This window comes from Typopeltis vanoorti, chromosome 11, assembly GCF_054136105.1.
Source record: "Typopeltis vanoorti isolate ZY-2024b chromosome 11, IOZ_Tvanoo_1.0, whole genome shotgun sequence".
NCBI lineage: Eukaryota > Metazoa > Arthropoda > Arachnida > Uropygi > Thelyphonidae > Typopeltis > Typopeltis vanoorti.
Genome location: NC_143559.1, coordinates 108,623,835 through 108,647,822, shown reverse-complemented (window position 1 = coordinate 108,647,822; position 23,988 = coordinate 108,623,835). Strand labels below are relative to the sequence as shown.

At 34.5% G+C, this 23,988-nt stretch overlaps 1 protein-coding gene across 1 annotated transcript in view; it reads right to left on the bottom strand.

Moving 5' to 3' along the window:
- LOC150101923 (uncharacterized) overlaps positions 1-23,988 on the bottom strand; it is a 1,001,066-nt gene that overhangs the window by 495,287 nt on the left and 481,791 nt on the right. Inside the window, exons 66-69 of the mRNA XM_090399931.1 lie at positions 23,857-23,919; positions 20,367-20,468; positions 16,760-16,873; positions 15,046-15,138 (exon numbers count right to left, since the gene is read on the bottom strand). Coding sequence (XP_090256057.1) covers positions 15,046-15,138; positions 16,760-16,873; positions 20,367-20,468; positions 23,857-23,919 — 372 coding nt within the window. The remainder of the gene's footprint in view (positions 1-15,045; positions 15,139-16,759; positions 16,874-20,366; positions 20,469-23,856; positions 23,920-23,988) is intronic.

Sequence of the window (23,988 nt, the reverse complement as noted above, 5' to 3'; positions counted from 1 at the left end):
CACTAGCCCATAAAAATGTCCGAAAATAAAAAACGATTGTCATATTCTTCAAAATTCAAATTAAAAATCCTCAATTATCCAAAAGAACATGGAAATAAAGCTTCAGAGAGACAGTATGGACCTCCTCCTGAGCATATGATTAGAAAGTGGAGATGTTTAAAATTGATTTTAACCAAAATATTGATTTCTTAATTTTGGGTTTGAAAAAGTCTTCTTCTTTGGTGCATCAATCCGGAGATTGGTAAATATAGCAGCCCTCACAACATCCTGTCTTTTGACCTTTTTATCTCTTCATAACTCTTAGCGCTAGTTAGCATCATTATGTTATTTATATATGAAATTCCTGGTCTACCTCATGGCTTTTTTTCCTTCTATAGTCCCCCATGCCCTCAAATGGTGTCCAATTAAGCTTTTTCTTCTCTTATTGATGTGTTTCATTAATGACCGCTCTTCATGAACTATATTTAGAACTTCTTCATTACTTTTCCTTTCTGTCCAACTAATTTTCATCATCTTTCTCCAACAACAAAGTTCAAATGCCTTCAACCTTTTTCATGCCTTGTTTTGTTAGAGTCCAGGACTCACAACTATATAATTCGAAAAAGTAGGGTTTGTCTTATACATTGTGGGCATCTTATACACAGAAAAATACAGTAATTAAAATATCATGGCTGGCTTCTGATTCTTCATATTGGTCTATTATTTGCTAAATTTTTGATATGATCAGCTTTTACTTTAGGTTTCTCAAAACATTTCAAACTGCATCAACTCACTTTTTACCTGGATCTTCCTCTAGATTTTTTGTCATTATTTTTGTATCAAATATATGTTCTTTTCTGATAACTATGATTTTAAATGTTGCTCTCTACTGATGCCCATATTCAGTCTCCTATATTTCCTGAGGATTCTCATATCTGCAGTCCAAAATCTTTGATCAAGTGTGTGTGTGTTTTCTAATCCAAATCTCAGACCAATAAAACTAGTTTGAATATTGTTTTGTATCTGCTAGCTTGAGTTCTTGGCTGATTTCTCTCTCTTATTCCATATAAATGCCTTCATATGATTTCCCCATCATACCAACTTTACTTATTTTGTTATTTATTTCCATATTTAATTGATCATCTTTGCTAAAAAATTATGCCTAAATGTCTATTTGAAATGCAATTGATATTTTTTGTTTCACATTATTTTCATGGTTTAGCCTTTTTTCTATGACAATTTCATACAAATTTGTCACAGCAATTCCTTAATATGGTAAAAGTCTCTTAAGACTTGTTATTTATTACAAATGATGTAATCGATAAATATAATAAATAACATTAGAGGGGTAACACTTCTTAACTCTTGACTTTACACCAAACCATCTTCCTGTACATTTTTCAAATTCTAAATGAAAATACTCTTTTTCTCATTTGGATGTTAAATTCTAACTGCAAATGCTAACTGGCAGATGAATCCTTCGAACTCAAATGCTAATTTTCAACTTAAGTATAAGCAATGAATCACTCTCTATAAATTTAGTGTACACAATACAGATTTAGTGTTTTGAGCAGTTTCTTCCCTTGATGTTTTACTCTAGCACTGCTATTTCAAGATCAAGAAAGCTTAGAGATCTACATTATTATTATCATCACACTTCCAATGAACTTGAATGCTTGTCATGGGAGGACTCACTGTCTCATATGCACCAACCATTCTCAACACAAAAAAACTCTGCTCTCCTGCTCACACCTTTCTGATAAAGCTTTCAGCTTCCAGGAACAACCTTTTATTCTATTTGTATTTCTCTCCATTCTATGAAAAAATCTCCTCCACATTAATCTAGTAACAACTCCATAATAACTTATATGTCTCAATCATATCCCCCCCCCTCCTCATATCCACAAGACTGTACAAACTGCATTCTCAATGGGTCTTCATACACAACATTATTATTATTATTATTATCCTAAGACCCCCATGGAGTCAAAGACTCATTTAGGAGATCCCATTGGCAAACATACAGCTCATCATACCTGGCATTAAACACTTTCAAATTCTCTGCAGAAACCACACTCAGGCAAGGTATTCTAATCATTTACAACTCTCCATGCAAATAACCAGATTCTCACTCACTTGTTCCTACTCTCCTTATACAGCTTCCAGGGATGACCTCTTGTTCTCCCTCCATCTCCCACCATTTTATAAAAAACCTCTTCAACGTTAATCATACAACAATCAATTACCAACTTGTATGTCTCTATCATATCACTCCGCTACCTCCTATCCACTAGACGACTGCAAATTGCATCTTCTCAACCTTTCTTCATACTCAACATTCCAGAGACTAGAAACTACCTTAGTCAATCGCTTCTGGACTATTTCCAATATCTCTTCATCTTTTTGAAAACCAGGTGACCAAATCTGTGCACAGTAGCCATTTGTGGCCTAATCATGACTTATATAATGGAACCAGAATCCTCTTACTTCTACAAATCAATACCCTTTGCATCAATGCTGAAATTTCGTTGTCCTGTCCTTGCAATTTTTGGAATGTGTCCTGTAAATTTTACATAGCTATCCATGATCAATCCTGCTTCTCTTATTTCCTCCCCATTCCTCATAATGCTTCCAAACTTTGCATCATCTGCAAACAACTGAATATCCCCATCAAAATCTTCCTCAATATCATTAACATAGAGGTTAAACAGCAATGGCCCTAAAACAGACCCCTGAGGCACTCACCCATGTGAGTGACTCTTCTCTTCCAGGATATTGCCCCCCCCCATACACAACTTGTTGATACTAATCAGATAGCCAATCTCCAATTCAATGCACTAGTCTAATATGCAACCCCATCTGCTCTAGTTTGCCTATCAACTTATCATGTGGTAATCAATCAAAAGCCTTTCCAAAATCTAAGTGTACTACTGTGTATTCATTTCCTTTGTCTGATGAAGCTGTCACCTTATTGTAATAAATAAGTGGATTACTGAAACATGGCCTCCCTTTAGCAAATCCATACTGTCCATCAAAGATAATACACTCTTGTCAATCCAATTCTGGATCCTGGTTCTCAACGGCCTCCCCAACATTTTAACCACAGCAACTGACTCATAAACAGGCCTATAATTTGATGGTTGAATTCTGTCACCTCCCTTATGAAGCAGCACAATCTTGCCTTCCTTCCACTCCTTTGGAACTTGACCCAATGTAAGACACATATTAAACAAATATGTCAAGACAGATGTCCACTCCCTGGCACATTCCTTCAAAATACATGGTGATATATTATCAAGTCCACAGCATTATCAACACAAGTGTGCTCAACTTTCTTTAAATCCAACTATTTTCCCTTGATCCCAAATCATTCCCTTCTATTTTTTTTTTTTTTGTCTATACACATATTCACATCCTCTTGGAGCATCAACCTTTCTCATACTGTGTTCCCATGTCCACCCTGAGTCTCCCCATTTACTTGTTTATCTTGCACACTTGCTCTCTCATTCTCTACACTCGTGCTACCTACTTCTTCATTCATAAGCACCACTTCAATCTCTCCTTCCTTACCCTCCCACTCTTTCACAACAGTTCTTGTCTGATCAGATTTATTCTCTGCACTCATTTCTCTACCTTCCAGCAGCAGTCTCTCAAATGACTCACACTAAAATCATTCAAATGACGGTCCATCACTCTTATACAGTTTAATTCTTCCTTCAAACTCATTCCACACATTAAAAAACTGCATTCTTTCCTCCTAACATCTTAAATCACCTCTGTCAACATCTTGATGGTTTTGGTGTTAGGTGTCTGAAGAGACATTGTTCCTTGAGCATGCTGATATGCAAATTCAGGGAAACATAAGCAATTAGGGTGGAAGTAAGTGAGTTTGTGTGAAGGAACCCATGAAGCAAGTGAGTGTGAGAATGATCAAGAAGGAATCTAATCTCTCAAGCAAAAATATTGAATATGGTAGTCAATTCAGAAAGTAAAAGTGGGTGGGGGAATAAAGGGATGCTGCAGTTTCTATATACTAATGCCTGAATTATCAGGAACAAGAGGGAGGAATTTTTGGCATTGGTTAGTGCAACCGCACCAAAAGTTATAGGCATTAGTGAGACTTGGCTAACAGCAGATGATGTAGTTACAGGGATAGAATGTGAAGGGTTTAGTATTTTCAGGAAAGATAGAGAAAATAGGATGGGAGGGGGGTACTGCTGATAGCAGGTGAACTGCAATAAAAAAGAATAGGAGACAGGCAGGAGGGTGGCTGTTCATTTGAAGCAATCGTTTGTGAGATTAAGACCAATAAGACAAAATATACAGTTGGTTGTTGCTATAGACCAGGGAGTTCCATAGATGATCTGGAAAACATGCATTGCCAAATTGGGTACAATGAATACAGTTCGAGTATTTATTATGGGGGGGGGGGGGCTTCAACTATGGGGATATAGACTGAAAGGAAGAAAGATCACATTGCAGAAAGGAAGCAGAATTTATACACTTGCTGAGAGATAATTACTTAAGGCAAACATGTGATGGAGGGGACTAGGGATGGGAGAGTATTGAACCTGATCATAGAATCAGAAGAGCTAGCCATAACCAAGGTGACAATATTGCCTCCAATTGGTGAAAGTGACCATGCAGTCTTGACTTGGGAAATTGTAAAACATGAGGAACATTCTATCAAGAAGGGGTATTTGGGGAGCTGCAAGGCAAGTGATTATGACATGTCTAGGAAAAAGCTTAAATCTGTACCATGGTATAAAACACTGCAGGGTAAGGATGTTAATAGTGCATGGGATATAGTTAAGGACCATCTAGAGGAAGCAGTATTAAATTGTATACCTTGGGTAAGGAAGGTTAATCGGGCAGGTGTTAGATGAATGAGTAAGATCATTAAGCATGAAGAAGAAAATTATGTGGAGGGTATATAAAGAGAAAGGTGACCAGCAAATTCATGAACAGTACAAGGCTCAGACAAGAAAGGTGACCAGCATGGCAAGGTTTTGATTTGATCACCGGTTATTCTACAGCATGACCTCTAGTGCAAAAAATAAAAATAAAAATATAGATAAAATTACAAATTAATTAGGTATTGTTTCTGGGAAAATTCCCATGCTGCTCCTCTTAAACACTATTATTATTTTAAATTAAGGGGATATAAAATCCACATTGTTTCAAAACCGAATAAGAAACTCAAGATTGGAATCAGAGAGTTTCATGGCGAATATAGTAAACTATAAAGTATCGGCGATCACTAGCATGAGCTAATGCAAGTGACCCTAGTACGTAGTACAATACTGGATAACTCGTTGCAAAGGTGAGGAAAGTTCAGATCGCTATTCTTAGGTATTTTCCATAATGTAAAAACACATTTCCTAGGAAATGTATGCTGTTATTACATTATGGAGGGAGGTCACTACCCAGACCGGTTTCAGCCTTTTTTGAGGCTTCAGTGAGTAGCTAGACCATAATACCAAAGTGTATAGCGAAAAGAACTTATATACTCTGCTATACGAGTTTACAAAGAGGTGCAACCATTAAGTTACTTAGATATAAAGAGCTAATAAGCTCTTTATATCTAAGTAATAAACTTGCAGTCATGACATAGCCCTACACTCATTCCGAAAATGTTCTGATGATAGTCAGTTGACCGAAGCGGTTTGCACCCTGTTAAAGCTCTCCCCTGACCCAGTTTTCCATTAATAAGTAAACCCTTCCCCCCCCCAAAAAAAACACCCTTAAACACAATAATATATATATATATATTACTAAAATAAACCCTGCTTTTTCCAATTTTCTTCCCGCGTCAAAACACCCCTCCCCCACGCTCCCTTCCCTCTTGTTATAAAGAACCTTCAGCAGGGAATTTGAACACATTCTAGTATCAAAACAAGGTATGTACAAAATTTTTCCTCCTCTTTTATTCTGCTATAGCCTTCAATACTCACCCATAATGCCCTAAAAAAATATATATATACATTTTTTGAGTAAAAATAGCCAATGTATTTAAAATAAGGGACACTCCTAAACAAAAACAGGCTATAATAGCCGTTACAAATTAATTAATTATTTAAAAACTACATCAAAGCTAAATTCCATTTAAGATAACAGAGAAAAACATTCTTTCTTATACATGGTTTTCTTACAGTAGCAATGATGTTCTATTTTTAGCATTACAGATTTAGGATTCTGGATTATCTACAGTCCTGTTCATAGTTACTCTTAGAGAGAAAAGTTCTGTGGGTAGAATATGTGCCTTCCATATGTTTAAAACCCGGTTTATTCATTGATCTGGGTGCTACGGCAAAATTTAACCCAGATCGATGAACAAACTGGGTTTTGTTTGCAATATGGAAAGAGACTTAAGATTCATCCCAAATAACATAGCAGACAAAATACGTTTAGAAACTGCCAACATTTTAAATATAAATCATAAGTAAATAATAACAAGCAATTTAACAAAACACGAATTAAGAGCGGTGAAATCATTAAAATCAAATTAAAACATCGTAATAACTAGAGCAGATAAAGGAAGTGCCACTGTTATTCAAAACCAAACCAATACTCTAAAAAACAGGGCTTTGAAGATCTGTTCCAATGAACATGAGTTGAATGATGAATTTAAAGTTATCAGCAATACTTTTCTAAAAAATTGTTACATCCAAAACACCATTAACAAAATTCTCTACAAGACCTCAATAAAAAACAAAGATAAACCAGACTACAATAAAACTATGACCATTCCTTACATTAAAGGGACATCAGATAAAATAAACAGAATACTACAAAAATACAAATTTATTATGGGGGACTCCAGCTATGGGGATATAGACTGGAAGGAAGAAAGATCACATGGCAGAAAGGAAGCAGAATTTATACACTTGCTGAGGGATAATTACTTAAAGTAGCATGTGATGGAGGGGACTAGGAGTGGAAGAGTATTGGACCTGGTCAAAATTGCCTCTCAAAGCCACCTTTAAACCTCCTGCAAAATTAAAATGCTTACTCAACTCATCCAAAGACCGTTGGCCCACCCTGGAGTACACCGTATTTATTGCACCTATAATATACCATATATAGGGGAAACTGGATGCACAATTCCTATCAGACAAAAGGAACATAAACGACACATTAAATATAATAACTAAGGTGAAGCTGGCCTTTCTGATCATGCCCTGAACACTTTACACAGAATTGACTGGAAAAGCACCAGTTGTTTACATCATCAAAACATGGTATGAATGCAAATTTAAGGAAACCTGTGAGATTCTTATCAACCACCCCAATCTGAACAATAATGATGATCTAAAAATCCCAAGCATATGGAAATCACATATTCTACCCATGGAACCTCTCTCTCTAAGAGTTAACTATAAATAGGACTGTAGATAATCCAGAATCCTAAATCTAAAATAACAATTATAATGTTAAAAACAGGACATCATTGTTACTGTAAGAAAACTATCTATAAGAAAGAATGTTTTTCTCAAGTTATATCAAATAGAATTTAGCTTTGATGTAATTTCTAAATAATTAATTAATTTGCAATTTTATCTGTATTTTTTTTTCCACTAGAGGTCATGCCAGTAGAATAACTGGTGATCAAATCATTGTTTCTTTAGCTTACTGTGTGTAATGTAACTCAGCTTGTCCTTGTATATTTATATATAATCCAGATGATGACCTTAATATGGTCAAAACATCGGGAATTTAAAAGAGTTATTAATAACATGGTTGTAAAGTCTATAATTTCTAAAATGAATGCTGATCATCATGCAACACTAAAAGAAAAGAAAAAAAAAAAGAAAAGAAAAGAAAACCCACTTTTTAAGCATGTATTTTCCTAGTGAAGTTACTGCTTTAACCTATGTGATAGACACTATTGTGTGGAACAGAGGTGGTTGAATTGGAGGTTCTTAGGATATTGCAGAATCTCAATGTAAATACAGCTGTGGGATTAGATGGGATATCAGCTAGGGTTTTGTGACAATGTGCAAGGGTGCTAGCAATGCCTTTGCCTAAGCTGTTTAATTTAAGTCTCAACTCTGGTAGAGTTCTAAGGGAGTGGAAAGAGGGCAATATTATTTCTTTACGTAAAGGAGGTTCTAAGACTAAAGTAGCAAATTATAGAGCAATCAGTATCTCAGGTGTAGTGGTAAAACTACTAGAAAAATTGGTAAAAAAGAGAAATCAAGAATGGGTAGATAAAAATATGATACTGTACGAGGGTCAACATGGCTTTGTGAAAAGCCTTAGTAATTTACTAACTTTTTATAATAGAGTAACAGCCAAGTTGAATAAAGGAAATGGCTACACGATTATTTTAATAGATATTGCAAAGGCATTTGACAGAATACCACATGGAACACTGTTACACAAATTAGAACAAATGGGGGACAGATATGATACTGGTTAAGTGGATAAGAGGATGGCTGCTGTACAGATATCAAAAAGTGGTATGTGGAAAGGCACAATCAAGGTGAAAACAGGTGACTAGTAGTGTGCCACAAGTGTCAGTGCTTGGACCGTAGCAGTTTAATTTGTACATAAATGATATAGGAAATGACCTGAAAGGAAATATTCAGTTGTTTGCTGATGATGAGAAATTAGGTAAAGTAATAGTTAATCAAAGCGATGTGGAGAGCTTGCAGGACAATTTAAATAGGCTGTCAGCATGGGCAAAAGATAATAGGTATCAGTTTAATGTGGAGAAATGTAAAGTTATGCATTTAGGGAAAAATAGATTACAAACCATGTATCATATTGATGGCACTGTACTCCAGGAAATAGATGAAGCTAGAGATTTAGGGGTGGTGGTAGACAGAGTTAAAGTTTAGAGGACATATTGGGTATTGAAGAACACATTAACATGTAGAGATAAGAAGTTATTCCTCTTTATTAGGCCTTAATATACCCATATCTGGATTACTGTGCTCAAGTCTGGTCCCCTGGGTTTCTTGGGGATGAGGAAGTGGTGGAGAGGATTCAGAAGCGAGTGACCAAGATGGTGAGTGGCCTGCAGAATGTTCCCTATGAGGATAGATTGAAGGCACATGGATTACAGAAGTTAATTGATTAAAAAAAAGGCAATATGATAGAAACATTTAAGATGCTTAAAGGACTTTATAGGATAGATGCAGGGTAAATGTTGCAGCACTTCACTAGAGGGACCAGAACAAGGGATCATCCCTGGAAGTTGAAGAAAAGTGCGGTTAGTAGGTGTGTGAGGACTAGATTTTTTTGCTTGGAGAGTGGTGAATGAGTGGAATGGGTTGCCAGAGTTAGTTGTGAGTGCTTTTCTGTTAATGGGTTCAAGGAGAGGTATGATAGATTGTGTGGATAGATTGGGTCTCCTGCGATGAGTCTTTGGACTCCATGGAGGTGCCTGTATTATAATAATAATAATAATCTCTAAGGACTCTTTCCAATATCTTTATTCCTTGAAAAGCAAGTAGTTAAAGCTCTCCATATGTGACCTGATCAAGGCCTTATATAATTGTACAATAGCATACTTCTATATGCCAGTGTCTACATCATTGCTAACATCCATTGTGATGTCCTCGTAAATTGTGAAATGACTGGCCTAAATTTTAAGCCCTTTTCAACCATCACCCACAGATCCCATATCTCCTCTATCTCAATACTACAACACTTGAAATGGCAATTCCACTCACACTGTCTATTCAAATCCTTCTGTAAATGTGTCATCATCATCTGCTCTACTTTTCATAGTTCTCTCCAATTTTAACAAACACACACAAGTTAAACAGCAAAGATTGTATATTTCAGGACCACAATTTGTTGAGATGCAGACTGCTTGTCATCTGACAGTTAATCAAAGGCCTTGGCAATATCGAAATATATCACTGTATATGCAATATGTCACATAATAACGTTTAAGTAGAGTCAATTCACCACAGTCAACACCATTATAAGAAACTTGTTCACCATAACAAGCTACCAAATAATTCCAACTGAAGCTTCATATACACAGTGCTATTTTCTCCATAGTTGACTGTATATTGCTAAAACAGTCTCTCTTTAATAAATCCATGCTGATTTTTCAGAGAATGCCACTGTTATCAACTGAATTCTAGATCCTAGTCCTCACTACCTCTCCAGAACTTTAACCACAGCTCCAAATACATTGGCCTATAATATGAAGCCTTAGTCTTATCACTTCCCTTTAGAATTATAACAATTCTTGCCTCCTTCCATGCCATTGAGACTCACTCCATTGAAAGACTCTTGTTAAACAAGTAAGTGCTGCAATTAGCTTGATGGTACTTTCTGTCAAAACAGAGGATGATTTGTCATCAGGCCCCAATACATTATTAACGTCAAGTTCATTAATTTTTCATATACTTTCTGCTTATTCACCATCAATCGCTTCTTTTCCCTTCTATGATTAAGCTCCCACAATGCCATGTTTATAGGGGTAAAATAATCTGACAGATTGTTCAATAAATATCTCAATTATATCCTCTAAAGTGGTTGCCAGTCTACAATTTTTACCAATAATAACATAATACACTTCTACTGACTTCATACCAAAAGAACTTGCTAGAATTTTATTTCATTTCAATTTTTTTTTTAATTTGATGGAAGGATGGGCGGAATGATTGGCTAATTTCTGCACATACTGCACTTGTTGCTATCCTTTCCAATCAAGTCCAGCTCTTCGTACTCCACATGCAACTGATTATTATCATTTACCATTCATCCTATGCAGCCTCCATAATGCAACCTACTTCTTTTTTCTGCTTTCATACTGCATGCTTAATCTCTTCATTCATCCATTTTATAACTACCTTACTTGACTTTTAGAAGGCATTCAGACATTGCTGCTGTTAATTATTTCTTGACTAACACTGAAGCAGTATTAAATCCTTTTCACCCAAATCATCATTTCATGCTGTACACTTAAAGCTATCTCCTGAGCTTTCCATAATCACTGGCCATGTAGTTCCATATATATACTTTCCTTATAGATGTCCTCATACATCTATTACCACTCAGATGATTACCTTATATTCTCAAGATTATCCACTGTTGGTCATAAAATAATAAAATTAAGTAACTTTTCAAAACTTTAATCTTTTACTTTTCAAGTGGCATATTCATTTTCATCCAGCTCGCCACTAGGATGGGCATTTCATATTTAATTCCTCTATGCACTCTAGTATCTTGGATCAATTTGAAACATCATTACTAACAATGACATAATCAATAAGACTTTTACTATTTGTGTGTGTGGTGCCCAGTTTGAAACTGCAAGCCTGTTTCCAGGAGACCTGAAGTGGCTGTTTGGTTTATATTAGGATTTGTGAATTATCTAATTCTGAGTCCTCCCCAGCTCATGGTACTAATGTGAGCTAGGCTTACAATCTTTAATTTGATGGGATTCACATAAGAAAAAAAAATTATCTGAATATGGTATTTTGTAATTGCTCTGCTATCTTCAATCCTTTTTCAATGATAATTCCAGGGGCGAATGCTGGTCTTGAAATTCACGCTTGTTCTTGTTATCATTCAGGGAGTGAGAGGTGTGACTGAAGTCTGATTAGTGGAATAATAAATTACTGACCATTTAAAACTATATATTTAGAAATTTATGTGATTTAATCATACAAATACAACATTTATTTTACAAATGATATTTTATCTTTTTCAATTTAGCTACTCGAATACAAATTCTACCCTATGGTTCTTCTTTATGAACTGGTCAATAACATCGTCATAAAAAGTTGGTTGTAACTTAATTTTCCCAAGCAACACTTACACTTGTAAAGGCTGGCTGAAGTTCACTGGCTAGAGCTACTTTGACTGCATATGGCCTGTGTTTAAGAAGGGAGTGGAAATGGCTATGCGCGCGCATGAAATCACAGTGCTGCAGCTAGGACCTGGAAGCTCCTACAACCGAGCAAGCCAAGATAGCTTTGACTAGACGAGCAAGCATCGGCCTTCGACACACAATGCAAAACTCAATTATTGCCGAGCAAGCTTAAGACGTCTTCTGTCCACAAAAATAAAAGCCTAAATGGAATGCTTATAAATGCATGCATTTATTAACAAATAAATATTACTTCTTTTTCAATTAATGAGCTTGTGCAGCAAGCATGGAGAATTCCCCACTAGATGATTCCAATAGTTATCATGTGTATTTTCGATTCCACAGAAGTTAAAGTGTTTGAAGTTGTTGAAGTAGCTGGCTTTTTATCTTGATTTTTAGGTTAAAACAGCAGGAGAGCCTGGTATAAGGTCAACATAATGTTCATCATGTTGTACTGTCATAATGTATATGTGTTTTAAACCAATACAGAAGTCAGTCTTATATTTCTTAAAGGCTATGTGAAAGGCTTCTCCTAGTCTTCTAGCTTTGCCCCTAAGAAACCCAACTTAATATAAAATATCTCATTAAAATATATTTGTTAGAATTAGCAGTAAGTGAATTTTATTACAAAATGCAAAATAAATAAATGAATAAATAAAAACATAAATATAAAAAGTTGCCATGATTAAAATGCTTAGCATGAAACCTCATGGTACGCTATGTTTTGTATACATTTTTTTGTAAATTATGCTTGATAAGAAATTATATTTTTGTTTTCATCCTAGCATGAATAAACAAAAGTTTATAAATAAACTGTCTTCATAACTAGGCTACTTTTATATAAAGATAGTTGACATCAAATTGCTCCTAATTTATAATGCAAATCACATTCTCTTTTTGGGAATGTATAATGTCATGAATTTACATGCATGACATTATACTACTCAAGATGATTTCAACCTTTATTAAGTGAAAAAGATACAGCAGGTTCCCCAAAAACAATGAATGATATAAAAAAACACCCTAAAACCTGGATCATTCCAGGATACTCAGTTTCAGTTATACGCAGATAAGACTGATCTGCTGATCACAGAGCCAAATCTTGACTCTAGTCAAGATTTGGCTCTGTGATCAAGTTCAGTAGAAACATACTATATGCTTAGGACAATCTCCTTTATCAGCTCAAGCTATACCTATAAGAGAGGCTGAAAGCTAACTCAGTGGCAGAAATCCTATTTACAAATGGTGTGTCACCATATTATTACACTACTCTGGATCAAAGTAGCTACAGCATTTCTTTTTATTATTATTATTCTGGGGAAAGAAAGTGAATTATACTTGACAAGAAGATATATCCTTAATGAATGTTTATTTTCTTGATCATCTAACTAGAGTAATTATTTGGACAATGGATCAAGTTTTAACTAATAAATATTTATTAAACCTACTAGTTTCACCAAAACTTTAGCTGTTGGCATCTTCAGGGTACAAGCACTTAGATTAAAAAACATTACGCAAATATGAATAACTGTAAAATTCTAACGATTATAGTTGCAACCTGAAATAGCACTGAACGTGAGTGATATACGTATTGCGTGTACATGATTAACTAGTTGTTGCCAAGGAACGTTCTGTAGGTTGCATTGAAGTTCATTTCCTGTGTGTTAAGAGATCTAATTAAGGTTGTCCATATCTCTGGGAGAATTAAATCTTGGTTCCTGTCAAGGTTATCAACAGAGCGAGTGACTGTAGCTTTCGGGAGTGGCAGTTTTCTTCTATGTAAGGCCTGTCATCTCATTTTTCTATAACTAACCATGTCATTGAGTGGGATAAAAGCTATTCCCCTTACACAGAAGAAGACTACCACTCCTGAATGTTTAAAGAAGCAGTTACAGTTGCTCACTCTGTTGATAACCTTAACAGGAACCAAGGTTTAATTCTCCCAGAGATATGGAAAACCCTAATTAGATCTCTTAACACACAGGAAATGAACTTCAATGCAACCTACAGAACGTTCCTTAGCAACAACTAGTTAATCATGTACACACGATACGTATATCACTCACGTTCAGTGCTATTTCAGTGCTGTCAGTTTGCAACTATAATCATTAGAATTTTACAGTTATTCATATTTGTATAATGTTTTTTAACCTAAGTGCTTGTACCCTGAAGATGCCAACAGCTAAAGTTTGGTGAAACTAGTAGGTTTAATAAATATTTATTAGTTAACACTTGATTCATTGTCCAAATAATTACTCAAGATATATCCTTATTTTTATACTTTATTTCATTGAAGATCAAGACTTCACATTAAGTTGCTCCAGTATTTCTGTACATTTCACTAGCACTATAGTTCAATGGCAGTTCTTCTGTCATTGAGTTTCTTCTATTGATTTAATTCCAAGGAGTGTAAGATTCATATTTTAGTTATTTCTGGAAAAAGTTGGATTGGAGTGGAGATTGGTTGTCTGATAGGTATCAACAAGTTGTGTATTGGGGAAGTAATATCCCAGAAGAGGAAAGTCACCAGTGTTTGCCTTGTGGTCTGTTTTAGGGCCATTGCTATTTAACCTGTATGTTAATGATATTGGGGAAGATTTGAATGGGGATATACAGTTGTTTGATGATGATAGTGCAAAAATTGGGATGAACTATGAGGAGTAAGGCAGATGTTGTAGCCTTACAAAAACACTTGAATAGACTGAGTGAATGGGCACAAGAGTGGGGATATCAGTTCAATGTTGCAAAATGTAAGGTTTTAAATTTTGGAAAACAAAGATGGGATGAAGAATTTACTCTTAGTGGGGATATATTGTTGGAGGTGGAGGGGTTTTCATAAAATTATGGGAGATTGGGAGAGAACCAGAGGTCATCCCTGGAAGCTGTATAAAAGGAGGGTGTGAGCAAGGGAATGAGAAGAAGGTTTTTTGCATGGAGAGTTGTGAATGATTGCCTGAGGATGTGGTGTCTGCAGACAATTTGAATGTTATTAAGTATCACGGTATGATGAGCTGTGTGTATGACAAACAGACCTCCTAGATGAGTCTGTGACTTCTTGGGGTCTTAGGATAATAGTAATAATAAATGACTTGGATAAAAGACATTAATGCAGTCAGTTGTAGATCTCAGTGTGGGTTTGCTTTTTATTTTGAATATGTTTTTTCATTAAAAAAAATTATTTTAATAATCCCCTTCTGTTTTACTGAATAATGAATTTGGTAACTTACTAATGCATTTTGGAATGCCTTGTTCATCTTTTCCACATGCTGCATTGGATGGGCAATCACGATCTCCATTAGGACATTCGCCCTGTGGGCGGCCTAAAATTAATAACAATAAATATTTAGCAATATTATTAAGTATAATTTACTTTGAAGAAAATACAATTATTCCAGAATGCACATTTTATAAGGAATAATCAAAATATGTTTTAAATCAACTACTATTTAATAAAAAATAATTTATTGTCTATTAATAATAAATACAGGTAACCCTCATATAACACAGATGTTAGGTTCCACAGAAATGTCGCATTACATAAATCGCGTTATTTGAGACTCAGATCACATAGAAAAAGTAGGGTTATGTTCCGAAATCATTTTGTTTATAAAATTATATAAACAACAATGACATATCCAACAAAAAAAATATTTTTATTTAATTCAGGTAATTCATGTAAGTTAAGAAAACATATAACCTATGAAACAAATACATAGTATAAATTTATAAAAATTACAAATTGTACACAAACGTCATTGCACATAATACATAAATGTTTTAGGTAAAATAAACTAAGGTGCATATTTTTAATCGTCATTAGTGTCTTCAAAACTAACATTTCATAGATGTTCTTTATTTACGAGTGGCTGGACGTTGTCATCACTTGAAATCTCTTGGACATCATTAATATAATTCTCATTGCATACTTCGGCTGGTTTAGTTATCAAGAAGTCAGAAATAAAACTTTGCTTACCAATATGCTGCAATTTTTTATTAAGTTCATAATATGGAGCTAAACAAATATCTATTGTCTCGTGAATTTTCCGGAGAGCTCCATTGAGGGATCATTATCCGTGAAATAATTTCCTAACTTTCTTGCCAAGTCCAATCCTTCTGCTAATTTCTTTAAACTGAATTCTTTAACGGATTCATCACAATCAGAATCTTCAGCAGAACTTTCCCTGCCATTTGGTTCGATGGCACCTATTAATTGTACCAGTTCCTCCTCATTTAAATCTATTTCCCCATCAATTAATTCACTAATTTCGTTTTCAACCATATGGCAAAAGCTCTTTAAATGGCCATTACTATAAAAATAAATTTTTTACATAAAAAAAGCATTACATATTGCACGTAACTCAACAGAAAATAAAGTGCTCAGCTTGAGATTAACATACTTATGATTTTTAATGCGTTTTCCTGGCAGAAAATGAAGACAATTTTCAACAATAAACACTTTATACGGTAAACAATTGAGCAAGCTAAAGGGTATTTCCCCTGATATAAATTCACTACTTATAACTACATGCACGATATGGGCAAATGCAAACTTAATGACGTTAAAATTTGATTTTTAAGTTGTGCGGCGAAAAATATGTGAAAAGATAAATGGTTTCTACAATTTGTAGAACGTGTTATATCGAAACTACGAGGGTTACCTGTATAATGCAATCAAAAGAGAGTGAGGTCTAGATTTTTTGCTTGGAGAGTGGTGAATGAGTGGAATAGATTGTGTGAGTCGGTTGTGTGTGCTTTGTTTTTGAATGATTTCAAGGTAAAATATGACAGGCATTGATACTTAACATTTTCGAAATGGACCTCCCGCAGGAGCTTACAAACTACATGGAGGTGCCCTATGTAATAATAATAACAATAAAAAGGAAACAGTTAAATTTTACTTGATTATCTTAACCAGATGCACAGCTAAAACTACACACTTACATCCTGTATAGCCATCACCAATATCTCCATCCCTACAATGACAATAGAAACTTCCAGGTGTATTAACACAAACTGCTGTTGGGTGGCATGGACTTGATTGGCAATCATCAATATCTATGAAAGAAAAAAATAGAGAATTTATTGCTTTCTGAACATAATATGAATAATATTATAATGGTGACCCAATGTTTTCAAAATCTTTTTTTTTTATTGTTTTACCACCTCATAAAATTATAAATAAAAACATTCTTCAAGCAACCATGAGTTATTGTGTTCTACACCAACCTTCACAAGCAGTCTGATTTCTTTATACTGCTAGACTTGATCCTTGTAAGTGAGAAACATTCCACACACCAAGTCTCAGCTTCCTCAACATTGGTACAATCCTATCTGTTCAGGAAGCAAGTAAATAAACAGAACAAATGATAATAATCAGAACTGTACATAGGATAAAAGAGAAGTTCCATCTCCAGTTCCTTGGTTTTCCTCTTGCATCAAAACTGCTCATTCCTGTGTAGACTAGTACTGTCTAATTAGTGAAGCTTGCATCTGAGTGACACATATCATATAGTACTCCCACACCAGCACATATTCAGTTCTAGATGTTAAGAGCAAGAATTGTCATTAATGGTGTACTTGTCCTGAAACTGACTATGATAAGAAGTGCTGTTTAACCCTAGTTAACCCACTGATTTCTTTTAATATAAATCTCATCATGAAAGATAGTAAATCTTGCTGTAAAGACCAAACATTGAATTTCAAGCCTGCAATAAGCAAAATGGTGGTTTACACCAGGCAAGCAACAAAAAACAAGAACATTATGTGGACATTCAGAAAAGGATTCTCCTTTTCTGAATGTCCACACATTGCACCTCATGGCAATCACAGTAGCAGGGTGTTGAATCACATTATGGTAGTCTAGAAAGGAAAGTAAAAAATAGACACAGGTAAAGTAGAGAAAAGAACAGAAAAGTGTATATATATATATATATATATATATATATATATATATATATATATATATATATATATATATATATATATATTAGGATAACCAAGTTATTTTATAAACTTGGTTATTTTAACTCCTAATCCCAAGTATGCAAACAATTAAGTTTGCACCTGAAACAAAGTTCAAGTTTAAAGATGGTACAACACCAGGGCAACTCATTGTAAAGGTGGGTAAAGCTCTGATCACTATTCTTAGTATTTTCCCATAATGTAAAACACATCTCACTAGAAGATGTATACTGCAATGCATTATGGGTGGGGTCACTACCCAGACCGGTTTCAACCTTTTTTGAGGTCTCTTCAGTGAGTAGCTAGACCCTAAATGCCAAAGTTATAGTAATACGAAGCCTTATCAACTTTACCTATAGAAGTTGCAACAAGGTGTTTTTATTTTTAATAAAAATCTCTGGAGGAGATATATGTGTAATAAATTTTTTAACTTGGGGATATTGTATATTAGGATAACCAAGTTATCTTGGTTATCCTAATATACAATATCCCCAAGTTAAAAAATTTATTACACACACACACACACACACATATATATATATATATATATATATATATATATATATATATAAAGGATGAATGAAAAGAGGCTATCCCCTCCATCATGAAGGTGTCCCATATGGAAGGTGTATTATGGAGATGCCTGACTAATAATAACAACAACAACAATAATAAATATTGTTGTCATTCAGAATACTTTTGTTTTCCAGAAGAGTTGTTTGGATAAATTAATGGTCCTGACTTTGAGATTTACTTGAATTTAGCTTGCTATTATTAATTTAATGGTAGTATGGTAGATCTTACTTAAGATAATCCAGAAAAGAATGGAACCATTCATGAAGAGAGAAATGCCAGATGAACAGGCAGGATTTCAAAAAGGCAGAGGAACAAGAGATCAGATCACCAGTGTGAGATGGATAATAGAAAGAGCATTGGAATATCAAAAGAATGTCTACCTTTGTGTCCTTGAATATAATAAGGCTTTTGACTCTGTAGATCATGTGGAATGTGTTAAAAACAATGAGAGTACCAGAGCATTTCATTATCCTTCTGAGGAATCTTTATTATGAACAAGAAACTACTGTCTGAACAGATCTTGGAGAAACTGAGTATTTCACAATAGGCAAAGGGGTGCGACAAGGATGTATTTTATCTCCGTACCTGTTTAACTTGCACAGCGAATACATTTTAAGAATGGCAGGGCTGGAGGAGTCTTCAGTTTGAATTAAAATTGGCAGAAAAAATATTAATAATTTGAGGTATGCAGATGATACCATCTTGCTAGCAGAATGCAAAGATGTGGAGGAACTTATTATGAAAGTTAAAGAAGAAAATACTAAATACGGCCTTAAACTTAACTTCAAAAAGAAAAAAGTTATGCAACATGTGAATTTAATGATTTTGAAGTAGATGCAGAGAAAATGGAAGCAGTTAATAATTTTGTGCTCCTAGGATCCTGAATTGATAAAGATGGGTATTGTACTGAAGAAGTTAGAAGATTATTACTTGGAAAGAAAGCAATGACAAATTTAAGCAAGATCTTTAAAGATATTAGTCTCGCAACAAAAATCAGAATCATGAAAGCAATGGTATTCCCTGTGGTACTGTATGAATGTGAAAGTTGGACCCTGAGAAAGAGCAAAAGAAGGAAAATAGATGCATTTGAATTATAGGTTTGGAGATGCTTACTAAGAATACCATGGACTGCAAAGCAAACCAGTGATAGACAGAATAAAGCCAGATTTCTCCCTTAAGGCTATGATAATCAAGCAAAAATTGTCATACTTTGGACATATTATGATATTATGCAAGCAAATGACAGTCTGGAGAAGATGATGATACTTGCTAAAGTTGATGAAAGCAGAAGAGGAAGACCAAGAATTAGATGGATGAATGGAGTTAAAAAAGTAACTGGAATGTGCCTGGAAATTCTGAAAGATGTGGCCAGGGACAGATCTGAATGGCAAGTATATGTTCATAGAATCACAGGAGTCAAAAATGACTCGATGGAATATAACACACACACACACATACACACACATACACACAATGGTAATATTTTTCTGGAAAGTTTTAGTATCACTACCACTGACATGGCATTATGGTAAAGTATAACTTGTTAAACAGAATGGCTCTTTAATATTCCAAAACATCTGCTTTTTGTTTTGTTAATTTATTACACAAATGTGATCGTGCAAAACTGAAATAACTCCTCAAATGCAAGTTAGAAGGTATTCCTTGAATTTTTGAATAATCCATCAATAATAATAAGTGTTATTTCTGAAATGTAATGCAATACATTGTTAATAATAATAACCATACTTCAAATAAAGTCTAGAACTTCAAATAAATATAATTTATAAAATTCTTTAGTTTCTGAAGAGATGAATATAAAACCTAAAGGCATGTTTTCAAGCTATAATACTAGGCACTATAATTTGTGCTAACAAATAAGTTACAAATAAATTTTAAAAAATCATTAAGATTACAAGTAGTCAAAGCATCAGCCTTTACTATGTGCTAGAATAATTATGCCCTGCCCTGTCAAGCCACATTTTCTACAACATGAATAATAGCTTGCTCTTACCAGCACAGCCAGATGGTGTTGGCGTGTAGCCTGGTTTGCATATGCACCTTACATTTGAACACACCTCATTCAATCTGCAATCACCATCAGTTCTGCAACCAACTGAAAAGATAAACTTAATTAAACACATATGGAAAATAACAAATAAACAATATATAAAATATGCAGATATATACAGAATGTTTCAAAATTATCATTCTGGTTTCGAATATTTGTTGTGTAATTATCTGCTCATTCTTCCTAAACAATGTCTCAGTTATCTATCTCATGATGCCACTTGAAAAACACAGATTATACACTCTTTTATCTCCATCAATCAATTAGATATCACATCGGATAATGCCAATGATGCGGAAGGACCCTGACATGCAGAAATAGAGAGGTTATAATGCCATTGTATAACGTCTTGATCAGGACTCATATGGATTATTGTACACAGATCTGGGTTTTCATGGTAATGAGGATATGTTAGAAAGAGTCCAGAGATTTGGGTGTAATATTGGACAGAGGTTGAAGTTCAGGGGGAATATTGCAAAAGTTGGTAACAAGAGATAGTCTAGAGCAAGTTTCTCCTAGTCGTATCTCCCATGGCAGACAGGCATTCACTGCAAACATAGAGGAAGGTAATGGCAAATTGTGTCCACATATATATGTTGCCAAGAAAATCTTTTAAACACAGGCTTAAGTTACTCAGATGGAGTACCACCCAGGTCAGAAGGCATCAAACAGTTCTTGGGAACATCAGAGGGAAACTTCCAATGAAATTAAAGTTGGATCAAAGCCTTCAGGAAGTTTATTCTCCAATACAGTCAATTTCAGAAGAGGGTGTCTCCACTTTACTGACATAAAATAGGAACATGGAACGTAAGAAGTATATATCAACTGGTACTGGACAACAAGAAAAAAAAATGAGAAGAACTTTGATTAAGAATTTAGAAATAGTGAAAACTTAGATAAACAGGAATGGGTCACTTCGATACTGATGACTTTAGGGGTTACTACTCTAGACATAAATGTTTCAGAAGAAATGATAGAAGAGAGGATGAAAACTACATTTTAGGATATAAGCTTGTGTCTGACAAAATAATCCAAATCTGAATAGATGCATATCCAGTGAATCACTCATACAAGTATATGCATTCACTATAGATGCAAGTGAAGAAGAGATTGAAGAATTTTACAGTAGATTGCAACAATTAGTGTACACTATAGATAACAAAGATTTTCTATTGATTTCTGTTAGGTTTGGAATGCAAAAGTGGGAGAAAAAGAATAACAAGGTATTACTGGAAATTTTGCTTTAAATATAAGAAATAAAGCAGAAGAAAGGATGGAGTTTTGTGTCAAGAACAATTTCTTTATTGTGAATACTTACTTTCAACAACATAAAACAATTCAATTTGTACGTTAATGATACTGGAATGGGTTTAACTAGTGATATGCAGCTGTTTGCAGATGATGCAAAACTGGGGAGAGCAACGCATAGGCAAGCGGATGTCATGGCTTTACAAGAGGACTTGAATAGATTGCATGAATGGGCAGGTAAGTGGAACCATCAGTTCAATGTTGCAAAGTGTAAGATTTTGAGATTTGGTAAGCAAAAATGGGATGCAAAGTATACACTTGGTGGGGAACCTTTAACAGAAGTAGAGGTGATGAGAGATCTAGGAGTGATGGTGGACAAGGACCCGAAATTCGGGGGCTACATTGCACAAACTGCGAAGATGTCAGATCGGATAATGGCAATGATGTGGAGGACCCTGATATGCAGAAATAGAGAGGTTATGATGCTGCATAAGGCTTTGATCAGGCTTCATAAGGATTATTGTGCACAGATTTGATCACCAGGTTTTCGTGGTGATGAGGATATGTTGGAAAGGGTCAAGAGAAAATTTGCAAAGATGGTCAGTCTGCAATAGTGTGTACCTCCCACGATGAGTCTCTGACTCCATGGAGGTCAAATGTTAATAATAATAATAAATATCTACTAAATCTTCATATACTAATAAAATTTTCATATATCCATAAATGAATGTGGAGTATGAAGACAGATTGGGAGAATATAAACTGCAAAGCCTCGTGAATAGGAGGAAGAGATGGAGAATATGATTGAGACATATAGGCTAGTCAAGAGTTGTTATCAGGTCGACATGGAAGAAATTTTTCATAGAATAGGAGGGAGAAAGAAGGGTAGAAAAAGAGGACATCACTGGAAACTGTATGAGAAGGGTGTGAGCAGAGGAATGAGGAGTAGGTTCTTTGCATGCATGGAGAGTGGTTGATGAGTGGAATGCATAATGAGTAGGTTCTTTGCATGCATGGAGAGTGGTTGGTGAGTGGAATGCATTGTCTGAGTATGTTGTGGGTGTAGACACATTCAGTCAGTTTAAAGAACAGTTGGATGATCAATGTGTTGAATAGTGTGTACCTGCGATGATGAGTCTCTGACTCCATGAAGGTCAAATGTTAATAATAATAATAAACATCTACTAAATCTTCATATGCTAATAAAATTTTCATATATCCATAAATGAGTGACTAAGGCAATGTTAGGACTCTGGAATATTGGTTATGGAGAAAAACTGAGGAGATACAAATTGCAGGGTTTAGTGGTGTGTAAGAGAGAGAGAAAGAACAAAAAGTATAAGGATGTGGTGGTGAAAAAAAAGTATTAGATTTTTTTACATGGTGAGTGGTGAATGAAGGCAATATGTGCCAGAGTGTACTGAAAATACTAAAAGTGCAAATGAGTTAAGATTCAATATGACAAATATGTTGCTGGTAATAATAATAATAATAATAATAATAATAACAGTAAGATAATCTATATGTGCTATTCACAAGTTATGAAATTTTAATATGAGCCTCAGGGTGGGTTAGTACAATACAGATCAAAATGACAATCCACTTTATCACATTACATTTTCATGTACTGCTACACTGAATGTTACTATGACTCCAATAGCATACTGGTTAAATTTTTCATCTAGTTTTCTAGATTTTGACACAGTCTGCCACAAATTGTAGTAGAAATTAATAAAGCCTTAACAGTTCATCCAAAGATACCTTTTCATTTATTCAATAATCCTCCAAAGTCAGAGATTGCTTGTGTTTGCTTCAGATATGAAAAATGTGTAATCTGTGTAATATAATTTTTATAATAATACAGTTCATTTTCCAAATTCCTTAATTACTAAGGAATGATTCTAAGGTAAAGCACAATCATCATAATATAGATTCTATTTAGTACTTAACTATGCTATATGTATATTTGCATGTATTAGCACTATGCACATCTGGGCAATCATTTTGAAAAATCCTATATAAAATAATTAAAAGCAGACAATATTAATAAAATATATAACAGTGAAGGTCATTTTAAGCTGTAAATAGCAGCTCAAAATGATGTACCACACATTAAAACAAGCGTCTAATACTAACTAAATATTTAGTGTTGAATATGAAATTGAAAACTTTCTTCTCTTCTCACCTTGACAATGCTGATTAATGCAAACCTCTCTTGGAGGACAGTTGCTGTCAGTGGAGCAAATAACTATTAAAATAAATAAAAAGTATCGAGTTTTAAGATTCAGAAATATTTCACAGCAAACTTAACCTTCAC